We start from the raw sequence: 12,870 nt of genomic DNA on the forward strand, positions 1-12,870 counted from the left end.
TTCGTTCTGTTGATGCATGTTTTTGCACATAACCTGTTACCTTTTTGTTGTTTTGCACATTGCCTGTTGTTGTTTTTTGCACACTGCCTGTATTTGTTGTTTTGCACATTGCCTGTTGTTGTTTTTTGCACACTGCCTGTATTTGTTTTTTTGCACATTGCCTGTTGTTGTTTTTTTTGCACATCGTCTGTTGTTGTTTTTTGCACACTGCCTGTTGTCTCTGTCTTTCTTTTGCTACACAATTGTATTGTTGTTGTTGTTTTTTTTCTCTTTGTACTACTTATGTCCGAGAGCTAGCTAAATAGCATTTCGATATACCATATATCATGTATATGAGTGTAATGACAAGAAACTTGAAACTTGAAACTTGAAATCCTTGAAACTCCTCACTCCCTTAATCGCTTTGATTATTTGACTTAATGGAGAAAGTGATCAATTTCTACAGTAAGTACTACTCCTTACATAAATGATGTGTCAGTATTATGATCAATACAAGTACTGTATGTCAAAATGAAGCAATATCAAATGGCCTCAAAAAATGACTTTTTTTTAATCAGTTCAGTTCAGATTTTATTAATCAGAAACTATTTGAAAACTTGCGTTGGCATGAATATGTGAACTCCAAGAATACAAGTCTGTGGCCTTACAAGCACCTGAATTTTTAAACACTTTGGGAAATTAAGTTTTCATTTTCTTTTCACTGACACGATTATAGCTGTGAAGGACTGAGGTCTTTCTAATAAGCAACATACAGTATGTGCAATCCATCCATATTTTTAAACATGGGCATTTGTAAAAGTGATTTATAGCCATAAATTCTGAATCTATATGTTCTGCTCTAATAATAAAGTGCTGTATGCACTGTAAATACCTAAAGAAGATTTTCAAAGTTGATAACTTTGATAACTCTATGAATTGGCTACATTACTCTGCTCTCCTCCCCACTGATAGCTGATGTGTGGTGAGCGTTCTGGCGCACTATGGCTGCCGTCGCATCATCCAGGTGGATGCTGCACATTGGTGGTGGTGGAGGGGAGTCCCCATTACCTGTAAAGCGCTTTGAGTGGAGTGTCCAGAAAAGCGCTATATAAGTGTAAGCAATTATTATTATTATTATTATAACTTGCAAGAACTTGGCATCTTCCTTAGATTGTATGACACCTTTTGTTTTGTCCGATATTTGAAATTTAAGGTAAGCTTTTAGACTCTTTAAGTTGAAATGTGCAACTTTCAGTTGCTTTTAAAAACTTCTTTTAAAAGCAGATCTAGACTCATTCAATTAGATTGGTAATATTTTGAGAGATCAGATGGGACTAGAATCCTACAAATTACTGGATTTTATGAACCATTTTAAACCCTGATCCAGCGAGGAGAAGCTAATACGGCAAGATGTCCCATATCACAGTCCAGAAGAAAGAGCAGTGCTGAGCGAGATGATTTTCTACCCAGAATGAAAAATGACAGAAAAAGACAAAATACTATTGGTCAACTTCTGCTTTTATTATTGAATGCATTTCAGTTTAAACAACAACAACAATGAATGCATTTCAGTTTAAACAACAATGACAAAAAAAAACAATCTAAGAGCCTAACAATGCACATAAGTTAAAAATTAATTATCACTTAGTGATAACAAAGATGAGATTGATTTACATGGAGAAAGAAAGGACCATTCCAAACATATTAAATCCCCATTCACATTGTTGATAATTGATGATGATGATGTTCATTACAATTAAAAAAGATGCAATTTAATTGTCATCTCACGAAAGGAGGAGGAATATTGTGCTTTGTTGAGAGGCACTACAAGGAAATTAAAATTCTGCCCCTGGCCCTGCTCCTGCCCCAAAAACCAACTTCAACTTCTTAGATCTGCTGTGTGGACTGCATTGACCCAGCCTGTTCAGAACAGGCCAGTCATGCTGTTGGAACTGGAAAAAAACTGTATTTCAACATTACAAATCAACACACAAGACACCCGAGTGGCAATCCTGATCAAAACTGTCACGAACCTTAAAAGGGCTCAGCTCAGTATTCATATACTGTATGTGATTGTCTGTGGCTCAGAGACATCAGGATTCTTCAGGTCCAGTAGTCAGATGGTCTCAATTTCCTCAAGTCCCCCATCACTTCCCACACTATTCTGTCCAACCCTGCCTCACTCCCCATGTTATTCTGCCCAATCACCTGTCACCCCTCCACATTATTCTGTCCAATCACCTGTCACCAGCCATGCCTTTCTGTCCAATCATCTGTCACCGGCCATGCCTTTCTGTCCAATCATCTGTCACCGGCCATGCCTTTCTGTCCAATCATCTGTCACCGGCCATGCCTTTCTGTCCAATCTCTTCTCACTAGACACACTATTCAGCCGCTGTTCCACCAAATTAGTGGAATTAACTGCATAATTGTAACATTTCTAACTTGGATCCGCGACGATTTGTAGCTAACTGTACCATTACTAAAGTGAATGTTTTGAGTAATCGACCTTACATGTTTTGAGTAATGGACTGTAAAAGAAAAAAGAAAATCCTACATATGGGTGAATGAGGAAATACTTAGGTTAATTGTTTAATTGACTGTTTAGATTGGAACACAAACACGAAGACACAAGGCCCTCCAGGAACCCTGAAATAAGGTGAAACACATCAAGGACTGCTAAGTAACGTAATATCTGTTGTACATAAATGCAGTTTTACTTTCTGTCTCTCATGATTATTTCAGTTTTAATAGTCATTCCAGTAGTCCAGACTCAGACACCTCATCTGCAGGAGAGTCTAACCCAGGTCCTGGAGAGCCGCAGTCCAGTTAGGCTCATAGGTCACCTGTTTCTAAAGATAGCGAACAACAAAGGATTCATCTGTTCAATTAAGAGGATTCTGGTTCCTGGTTCCTTGAAGAGTGCTAAGTTATCACTAAATTATTTAATTTAAGTCATCAATTAATTGATCGCAATGGAATCCTCAGAGGTCAACTGGTGTTTTAATGGTGACCTACAAAAGCCGCTGGACTGGGGCTCTCCAGATCCAGGCTTGGAGATCCCTGGTACAGAGCATTAGGACGAAAGCTCTGTGCCCTTCATTTCTAAACCAGTTCCGCACATTTCTCTGGATTCCTCTGGACCATCAGTCCCGAGCTTCCAGGATTGCATCTGCTGTGCTATTCGGGCTTGAATACTAGCAGTCCTGTTTTTAAACAAGCTTTAATACTTTTTCCCATTTTCCACTGTACTTTTACTGTGAGGAGTCCTGAGTGGAGAACAGCATCACTATTTCAAGGGAAGAGGCAGAGGCTAATTTTGGGCCAAACAGCAAAAAGAAAACAAAAAGTATGGGCTGCCTGGGCTGCACAACTGAGGCGGCTCCACAGCCGCAGTGCTGCATCGATTCATCTTTCTGCTGCACTCAACGTGTTCTCTTGCAGCTTCACTAAAGAAGTTTCCGTGTCAAAACCTCCAAGACCGAATAAAGCAACAGGACATGAAGCCACAGGTGACTTGCCGGTCTCCGATTTGTAAATATAAATGCACCAATCAAATGACATTTCCACGCCATTTGTGTTTTAACACACAGGGTATATGATGGGAAATTGCTGCTGTCACACTGGAAGGAAACCAGGCTTAAAGCAAAGGCCCCTGTGAGTCACCGTGAGTTGTAATTAATTTTTCTGCACGGTACATTAGGCTGACAGTCTGGACAGATCTTTGGGGAATGTGTTCACTCCCTGCGCGACCCTGACTCTGAACGGACGTATGGGTGATCGGGCTCCTTTTGATTGATGAGGCTGGCCTGTAAATGCATCGCAACCATTAAAAATAAATACAAAATAAACAGCTGGATCAAAATGCAGCTGTGCTGGAGTGATCGGTGGACCGGTGGAGTGGCAGCGGGCTGGGGAGGGAATCCGGGGGCTTGATGGGAGAACCTGCGACCCCCGTGGGACAAGAAGGCAGCCCTCCTGGATTCCACACTGTCCTGGACGTCCGCAGCCCCTGGGGACCGGGCGGGGGTCTGGGGGTTTATACTCCCCGATGGCGCTGTGAAGGGGGCCACACCACGGCCACAGCCCCCTCCTGACTCGCCCGACAACCCGCCACAGACCCCCCGATGACCGGCACAAGCGGAAAACCGGGACCCTACCCATACAGACATAGTGATGACCGCAGCAGTGCTGCCCCCCTGTCCTGAGGAATGAGAGCAGCAGGGAGGCAGGACCAGTACTGAGAATAAATCCCTCTGCCCTTGGAATACCCCTATTCCTGTCTCCGATCGCGGCACGGACAGCTCCAGCTTCCACCGGAGAAGCTGAGACTGCCAGAGTGCCCTCACACGCATTTCCCCAGAGCCGGGATTCTAGTTATTGTTATTTATCACAAAACATTCCTGGCAGAAGAGGACGCTGCAGCGCAGGTCAGGCGGGTTGGGGAACACGCCCTCAGTCCTGAGCGGATCTCGTTACATGTTTAATATCTTTCCAAGGCATTCTGGAGTTGATTGGAGAGACGCAGGCAGGGTGAGGGATGCGGCTTCTAGAACCTTTTCAGGACTGGCAAGAAACTTTGGCTGTTTTAGAGCAATCAGGCAAGGGAGAGCTCAGGGACAATGAAGACTAAGCACTATGCGCCCTTCCGGGAACTGAACTGGACATCCCAGCACTGGACTGACCCCCTAACCTCTGACTCTTTCCATTCACTGGCAATTTTTCTTAACAACCCATTGACTCTTGTACCACCAGGGCTACAAACTCTGATTACTGTTTAACTGGAGGCCTTCCTTGACCCACATGACTACTGGACTTAAATGGTCAGGATGACCCCATATTCCAAGTATATAGTGACTGATGAATCAGTGAGACCTTTAAATACTGCAGCTGTCCAGGACCAGGACTGCACAACCCTGTTTTCAACATTTCTATCTTGGAAAGAAGGATTAATCACAGCTGTAAATTAATCCAGGTTACTTTGCGGAACTGTGCTGTTTTCCTTGTTTTACTCTGTGCAGTGCCGGAGACGAAGCGATCCCTTGCTCAACCAGCGCCTCAGTTACTGCGTTAACACTGCGCGGAGGAATTGACCCCCTGCTGGAGGTCAAAGACATGCCGTGGGAGAAAATAGACGGCTACATTTATCCTTTCCCAGGTGGGAAGAAACTGATTCCTGCATAAACATGAGAAAATTAATTGCTCATCAGCACGGGAGACCGATTACGCCCGACGCGATCCCTGGTCTCCTCAAGATCACGAGGTGGGTTTGGAAAAGTCCAGGATGGGATGCCACACTGGAAGGAGAGGCCCTGAATAATCCCCCTGCTAGTCAGGGTGTCTCCAAAGGCCTCCCGTTTCCCCACAATGCCTCTCTGATTCCCCATTCTTCACAGTGCTTGCTCGTGCCTCGCCGTGCTCCCCCAGAGCTGCAGAAAGCTTCAGAACCGAGCCCCTTAAAGAGGGGGCATCAGCGCTCATCAGAGCAGTTTGTCTGCTGAGTGGTGGGCACCACTGGGGGGGGTCAGGGGTGACCGCGGAGCTGCAGTTGTAATGAAGGGCCTCACGAGTCTCGCTTATGTGAATTTTGAGTGGCAGGTGTAAGTGCAGTTTGCGGGAGGCCAGCTGTGCAGGTAATGGGAGGTTTGGAAGTCTGAGAACAACAGTGGGGGAGCTTTCTGAGAATGAGAAGACAGGCAGGGCCCTCCTGCTACTCTCTTTGCCAGATGATACCACCTTCCCCTCAATAACTGTCTCTAAGTATTTCCAAAGTCCCTTGGGGCTTGTCACAGGTAGGCATTCCACACCTGATAGGAAGAGGCACAGTGCACCCAGAACCAATGGAGAAATGTAAAAGTCCCATACATGCATACTGCTCGATCTTGTGAGTTCACAAGACTGGAAACCAGCATGGTCAAATGATGGCGGGATCATGGGCAAAACCACGCTCTGTTCCGGTGAGTTAATGTAGATAATGACAATGAAAGCGTGGGCTTTCAAACACGAAATTCAGCTTTTCAGAATTTCTTGGAGAAAAGTGTCCTGAAGAGACCAGCTGGCTATTTCATTATTAAACACCAGAGAGCAGTAGACCTGTCTGGACCAGCCGGTCTCTGGAAATATTCACATTAAACAAGAACACACGTACTACCTGCACACTGGACTCACAAGTGGTCACTCAGCTGCACAACTGCACAGCTGGATATACATGGAAAGTCCATTCCAAGCTGAAGCCCTAGGAGCCAGGATATTAGCAGCAGTAGCTCCAGCAATAACATCCTACAGAGCACAGGCCCCCGTTCCTCTTCATCAGAGCTGTGCAGGAGCACCACAGGTATCGGCTCAGAACTAAGGCGCAGGTCCACATGAGAAATAGGCAAAAGTTGTTTCAAACCACATCCAGTGCCCGGGAAACATTCTCCTTGGTAGGGCTAGGATAGTATGAAGTACAAGACCAAAAGATAATTATTGTGCATGAAGCAAGATCTCCTTCATTTTAACATCTTTAAATAAAAAATAGACTGAGCTGTCTGGTGAAATAACCCCAACAGGCACGGCTACCGGACCAACACAGAGATCGAGATCGATATCCCTGATGGAATGACTGACAGGCACAGCTACTGGATCAACACAGAGATCGATATCCCTGATAGAGTGACTCCGTCAGGCACAGCTACTGGATCAACACAGAGATCGAGATCGATATCCCTGATGGAGTGACTGACAGGCACAGCTACTGGATCAACACAGAGATCGAGATCGATATCCCTGATGGAGTGACTCCGTCAGGCACAGCTACTGGACCAACACAGAGATCGAGATCGATATCCCTGATAGAGTGACTCCGACAGGCACAGCTACTGGACCAACACAGAGATCGAGATCGATATCCGTGATGGAGTGACTGACAGGCACAGCTACTGGACCAACACAGAGATCGAGATCGATATCCCTGATGGAGTGACTCCGTCAGGCACAGCTACTGGACCAACACAGAGATCGAGATCGATATCCCTGATGGAGTGACTCCGTCAGGCACAGCTACTGGACCAACACAGAGATCGAGATCGATATCCCTGATGGAGTGACTCTGTCAGGCACAGCTACTGGACCAACACAGAGATCGAGATCGATATCCCTGATGGAGTGACTGACTGGCACAGCTACTGGACCAACACAGAGATCGAGATCGATATCCCTGATGGAGTGACTCCGTCAGGCACAGCTACTGGACCAACACAGAGATCGAGATCGATATCCCTGATGGAGTGACTGACAGGCACAGCTACTGGACCAACACAGAGATCGAGATCGATATCCCTGATGGAGTGACTCCGTCAGGCACAGCTACTGGACCAACACAGAGATCGAGATCGATATCCCTGATAGAGTGACTCCGACAGGCACAGCTACTGGACCAACACAGAGATCGAGATCGATATCCGTGATGGAGTGACTCCGACAGGCACAGCTACTGGATCAACACAGGGATCGAGATCGATATCCCTGATGGAGTGACTGACAGGCACAGCTACTGGATCAACACAGAGATCGAGATCGATATTCCTGATGGAGTGACTCCGTCAGGCACAGCTACTGGATCAACACAGAGATCGAGATCGATATCCCTGATGGAGTGACTCTGTCAGGCACAGCTACTGGACCAACACAGAGATCGAGATCGATATCCCTGATGGAGTGACTCTGTCAGGCACAGCTACTGGACCAACACAGAGATCGAGATCGATATCCCTGATGGAGTGACTCTGTCAGGCACAGCTACTGGATCAACACAGAGATCGAGATCGATATCCCTGATGGAGTGACTAACAGGCATAGCTACAGGATCAACACAGAGATCGAGATCGATATCCCTGATGGAGTGACTCCGACAGGCACAGCTACTGGATGGACACAGGGATAGAGATTGAGGCTAATAGAGTACCTGTTATGGCCATAGCAACTGGAATGACACAGAGATTGCTACAGTCTCCAGGCCAGTAAACAAACTTCCAGTTATATTTATTTTTATTATTTAGAAAGAGAAAAGAGACCCATCTCTTTTAACAGGCTTAGCAAAGTATCGTCAAGTTCAAGTTGCATTTTTTGGATAAATCTTTCATCTTCTAAATAGCAACCGGTGCATTCTGTTCTCTTTGGAAAGATAGATGAAATTTGTTGGAATGAATATACAGAATATTAGTCTTTTTTTTCAGTAACAATCCTTTTCTGCCTTTCCTTCTGGCAGTGGTGATTGAGTTTTTTTTTCTTAAAATACCTCATTTATGTCCAGCAAAGCCACCAGACACCAGACAGGAAGCCACTGGGACACATCGAAATAAAAATAACATCATCAACGGCAATAATAATAAAAACGACGACAATAATAATAAAAATAATAATAATAATAATCGAGGATAAAGACGGAAATAAATAGGGATCAGGAGCGAAGTGCGGACTGTGGGGGGGGTCAGGGATTCTGCACTGACCTCGCTTCCAGCCTTGCAGGGGAGGCCTGATCCTGGGTGCAGCTGTGGCCTCTGCTCGCTGCCTCTGAGCAGAGCATGCTGGCTCTCCTGCACAACCACACAGGCAGTGCGAAGCAGAGAACTTTTCTGTGTGTACTAAACTGGGTCACGTCAGGAAGAGGAGGAAACCCCACATGTACCCTGACTGGGCTTGTAAGGAGAGCTGCTCTACGTGCCTCACTAAGGAGGCTCACCCCCTCGCAGTCTGCAGAGCCAAACTGCTGGCTTGTACAAGTTCTCCTGTCCTGCCATGCACGGTTACTGTACTGGTCCCCTTCGCTGGCTCCAGTTTTTCATGTGTCTTGTTTCTTTTCCTGGATATATTTTGTTTAATTTGTTAAGTGGCAGAGAGCAGACCGAGCCAAATGTGGATCACAGTAAGAGAGAGAGAGAGAGAAAGAATGCTTTGGCAAAATGCGCACAACCTTGTCATGCCAGTAAAGCTATATTGGAATCTAAAATGGTGAACTTGAAAGAGAGGTCTTTGTCTCACTGTGCCCACAGTTGGGCTGGAGAAGGGAGGGAGGAAGAGAGGGGGACGGGAGGGTTTTCCGGGGAAGCAGAGCTGTAGCTGTAGGGTGCAGATAGTGAGGCTGGAGGCAAGGAGTGAGGCACAGGGCCGGGAGCAGGATCTGAGGCAGGGAGTGAGGCCTGGGGCAGTAAGGGAGGACTGGGGTGGGGCAGAGCAGTAGGCCCAGGGCAGGGAGCTGGACATGAGGCCGGGAGTGAGGCCTGGGGCAGTAAGGGAGGACTGGGGTGGGGCAGAGCAGTAGGCCCAGGGCAGGGAGCTGGACATGAGGCCCGGGAGTGAGGACTGGGGCAGGGAGTGAGGCCTGGGGCAGGGAGCTGGACATGAGGCCTGGGGCAGGGAGTGAGGGCTGGGGCAGGGAGCTGGACATGAGGCCTGGGGCAGGGAGTGAGGCCTGGGGCAGGGAGCTGGACATGAGGCCCGGGACAGGAAGTGAGGCCTGGGGCAGGGAGTGAGGCCTGGGGCAGGGAGCTGGACATGAGGCCTGGGGCAGGAAGTGAGGCCTGGGGCAGGGAGCTGGACATGAGGCCCGGGAGTGAGGACTGGGGCAGGGAGTGAGGCCTGGGGCAGGGAGCTGGACATGAGGCCCGGGACAGGAAGTGAGGCCTGGGGCAGGGAGCTGGACATGAGGCCTGGGGCAGTAAGTGAGGCCTGGGGCAGGGAGCTGCCAGGCGAGATGCTGCCTCATGGATGAGAATGGTAGTGAAGTAAGGAAGTAAAGGGGTAGCACATTACTGGGGTACTGTTGCATTGGTGTACTGATCACAATGACCAGGCGCTGTGACTGGAGTCTTCAGAGAGCAATGGAGCAGCAGTGATATCAAAGATATCAAAGTCATATAATTTTTCATTGTTCCTTAGAGTTTTTAAAACAATAATTTTGGGGAAGGAAAGTGAAGCTCAGAAACATTGAGGTGCCTCTTCACTGGGAAAACAGCAGCACCCAAGAGGGCCGATGTCTTGGAGCAGAAGTAGGAAGCAGCCGCCTCAAAATGTCTTGCACAATCAGTGTTCCTTTAAAACAGGAGAATATCTCTGCCTCGATGAAGTCTTCTTTTGCTAGTATAAGACTGACAGCTATTCCCTCTCACCCCTCTAGCTACAGTATGAAAGGAAAAGAATAATGGGCTCCTAAATTATGATTGGCTGTGCCGACTTCCTGCCCACACTGAGATCCTGGCTTCTCCTGGTCAGTTACGTCCCAGGTGACCCTCAAAAGCTGGGATAGCCAATCAGAGGCTGGTGTGAAATGGGCGGGCCGGACCCTTGGTTTGGTGACAGCTGCCACAGAGATTGACTCCTCCTTGCAGAAAGGGCGGGAGCTGCAGGGGACAGGAGATGCTGATTGGCTCGTGTCGTGTCAGACATACCCCCCCCCCAGCCTGCATCATCGTGCATCTCCATCTCCAAATCTGTGGAATGCTCGATTTCCCCTCAGCCCCTCTCCCTCCTGCCTCTCTGTGTAACGCTACTATTTCTGTTGCAGCTGCTCTCTCTCTCTCTCATACACTCTGACTTGTTCCCTGTCGTATTTTCCATGTGGCTCATCCCTATCTTTAAGCGTCTGAGGTATCATGTTGGTGTGGCTGCCCTCTTCTCGGTCAATGCAGGGCAGGATGCTCAGCCTCGGTGTTTACTCTCTGTTTGGACCCCCAGCACCCCCTCCCCATCCCTCTCGTTCTCTCAGCTTCTGGGACTGGGGTGCAGTCCCTCCCTCCCCCCTGTGTGTCGAAGGTGTGGGGTATTATCTCTGCTGCTCCGTGGTGTCCCTGGGACTGGGGGAGGTGTTGCAGGGGGGCAGGGAGTTGGGGCGTGCTGGAGGGGGGTGTCCCTTGTCCTTGGCGTCGTCGGGCGTGGTGTCCAGGCTGTATACGTCCTCAGGCCCGTCCTCACTGGACTCGGTGTCCTCGGAGCCGGACAGCAGCTCCTCATCGCGGTACTCCGAGACGTCCACGCCGCCTGCGCCCGCGTGCTCCTTCAGCTTGCCATGGTGCTTGACGTGGTAGCGCTGGTTCTGAAAGAACTTGATGATCGTGTGCTTGGGCAGGTCCAGCTGGGCCGACAGCGTGTGGATGGCCTCCTGGTCGGGGTACAGGCCCACGTCGTGGATGAAGCTCTGCAGGATGCCCAGCGCCTCCAGCGAGATCTTGGTGCGCGACCGCGGTTTCTTGCTCCCGCCGCCCGCGCCCCCGGCTCCTCCTCCGCCGCCGACCATGCCCCCCTCCTCCCCGGCGCTTGGCAACGCCACCTGCACGGGGTCCTCGCGCATCGGGGAGGTGTCCTTCATGGGCTGGGAGGGCTGCCTGTGCAGCACCTGCACGGAAAGACAAGAACACAGAGCCGTCAGCGCGCCTGGCTCGGGCCTTCACAGTGCAGACCGGATCCACACGAACAATGGGCAAGCCTGAGCAGCTCGACCCAAATCACACACACGGGCCATTATTCACAGAGCGTGTCAAGCCGTTGAAGGCCGTTAAAAAAATCCTAATAAATTTAAAAGGCGGGTTTAAACAAGATACATTTGCAGCTCAGATGATTTGGAAAGATTTATGCAGCAGTTTAAAACTGCGCTGCGTGTGTGTGTGTGCGTCAGAGAAATCTTGGTGTAAGGGTAACACATCATGACTCATTTGCTCATTGATCTTTACTGCTAATTCTTCATCAAGAACACAGACCGGCCCAGAAAAGGAAAGATTATCCATCCCAGACCGCCACACATCTCACACTGGGAGAGCAGTTGGCAAAGGCGAGTTTAAAGTCACACGCGTCCCGCTTGCGCTCTGCTTGGTTTATTCAATCGCGCCAGTTGGCAGGGCCGCGGGGCGCTGGCCTGAAGCGCCAACAGTCTAAAGCACCTCCATGACAGAGGCCTGTCCAGGGCTGAGGGCAGGAGAGCAGCACCGTTGTCACTGGTCAACTAGGGTGCAGAGACTGGGCTCGCCTAGAAAAACCTACAATGAACGTGAACCACAATCTGCCAATTTGAAGAAGGGAGGGGGTGGGTTTCGGAGGGGCCAGAGGAGGACAGAGAGAGGGAGAGGAGGAGTGAGAGTCCTGCTGGAAGGTGAGACATCTCCCAGCCAGCTATCAGGACTGAGTGAGCTGAGCTGGTTTATTACCAGGGTGGAGTGCTCAATGCCTAAGCTCTGGTATGCTAAACTATAAATCTGTGGTACATTAAAATTAAAGGACCCACATAAAGATAATAGTAATTCTTTTTTTCCTTCAATAATAACAGGGTATTTTTCAAATAATATTGAGGTCAGGCCAGACCATGAAATATTTCTAATTTCTCTTCTGGGGGCTGGTAAGGCTAGCACTAGCAGGAAATGTGTAGGCTTGTCTTTTTTCCCTCTCCCTCTCTCCATCTCTGTCTCTGCTTATTATCTTTTTTTATGTCTTTGAGAAACAAACAGCAGTCTGGAGGAACAGGGGCTTGCGTGAGAGAGGGAAGAGGGAGAGAGGGCAAGGGAGGGAAGGAAAGAGAGAGGGAGAGAAGGAAGACAGGGAAGGAAAGAGAGAGGGAGAGAGGTTGGGAGAAGGAGGAATCGGCTCAAGTTCGATGCCTCCTTCCGTGTCCTTGTGGCCTTTGATGTTCCTCCCACTGCCCTCTGGGGAACCTGGGGACCTCACACACAGCCCGTGGATCCCCCAAAACGCAATAAAAAAATCAAGTGAAAAGGCTCTGGAGGCTTTCCTCTCCAGAAGGATTGCAGATCAGGATTGAAGGACAGACTGACTAAATGTTTGCTCTGGGAGGGAAGTGTGCTCTCCTCTTGGTTCCAAAGAGAGTTGGAGAAAGGTGGGCGAGAGGAGCTGAACACCACTGGGAGG

At 48.7% G+C, this 12,870-nt stretch overlaps 1 protein-coding gene across 2 annotated transcripts in view; it reads right to left on the reverse strand.

Annotated features, from left to right (window-relative positions):
- Positions 1-2,485: 2,485 nt before the first annotated feature.
- The window catches only part of satb2 (SATB homeobox 2), a 64,806-nt gene continuing 54,421 nt past the window's right edge, over positions 2,486-12,870 (reverse strand). For both annotated transcript variants that reach the window (XM_069196457.1, XM_069196456.1), the window contains one exon: positions 2,486-11,350. In XM_069196457.1, the coding sequence (XP_069052558.1) occupies positions 10,781-11,350 (570 nt within the window). In that variant the 3' untranslated portion in view covers positions 2,486-10,780. The remainder of the gene's footprint in view (positions 11,351-12,870) is intronic.

The sequence above is a fragment of the Lepisosteus oculatus genome, chromosome 12 (assembly GCF_040954835.1).
Source record: "Lepisosteus oculatus isolate fLepOcu1 chromosome 12, fLepOcu1.hap2, whole genome shotgun sequence".
Classification (NCBI taxonomy): domain Eukaryota; kingdom Metazoa; phylum Chordata; class Actinopteri; order Semionotiformes; family Lepisosteidae; genus Lepisosteus; species Lepisosteus oculatus.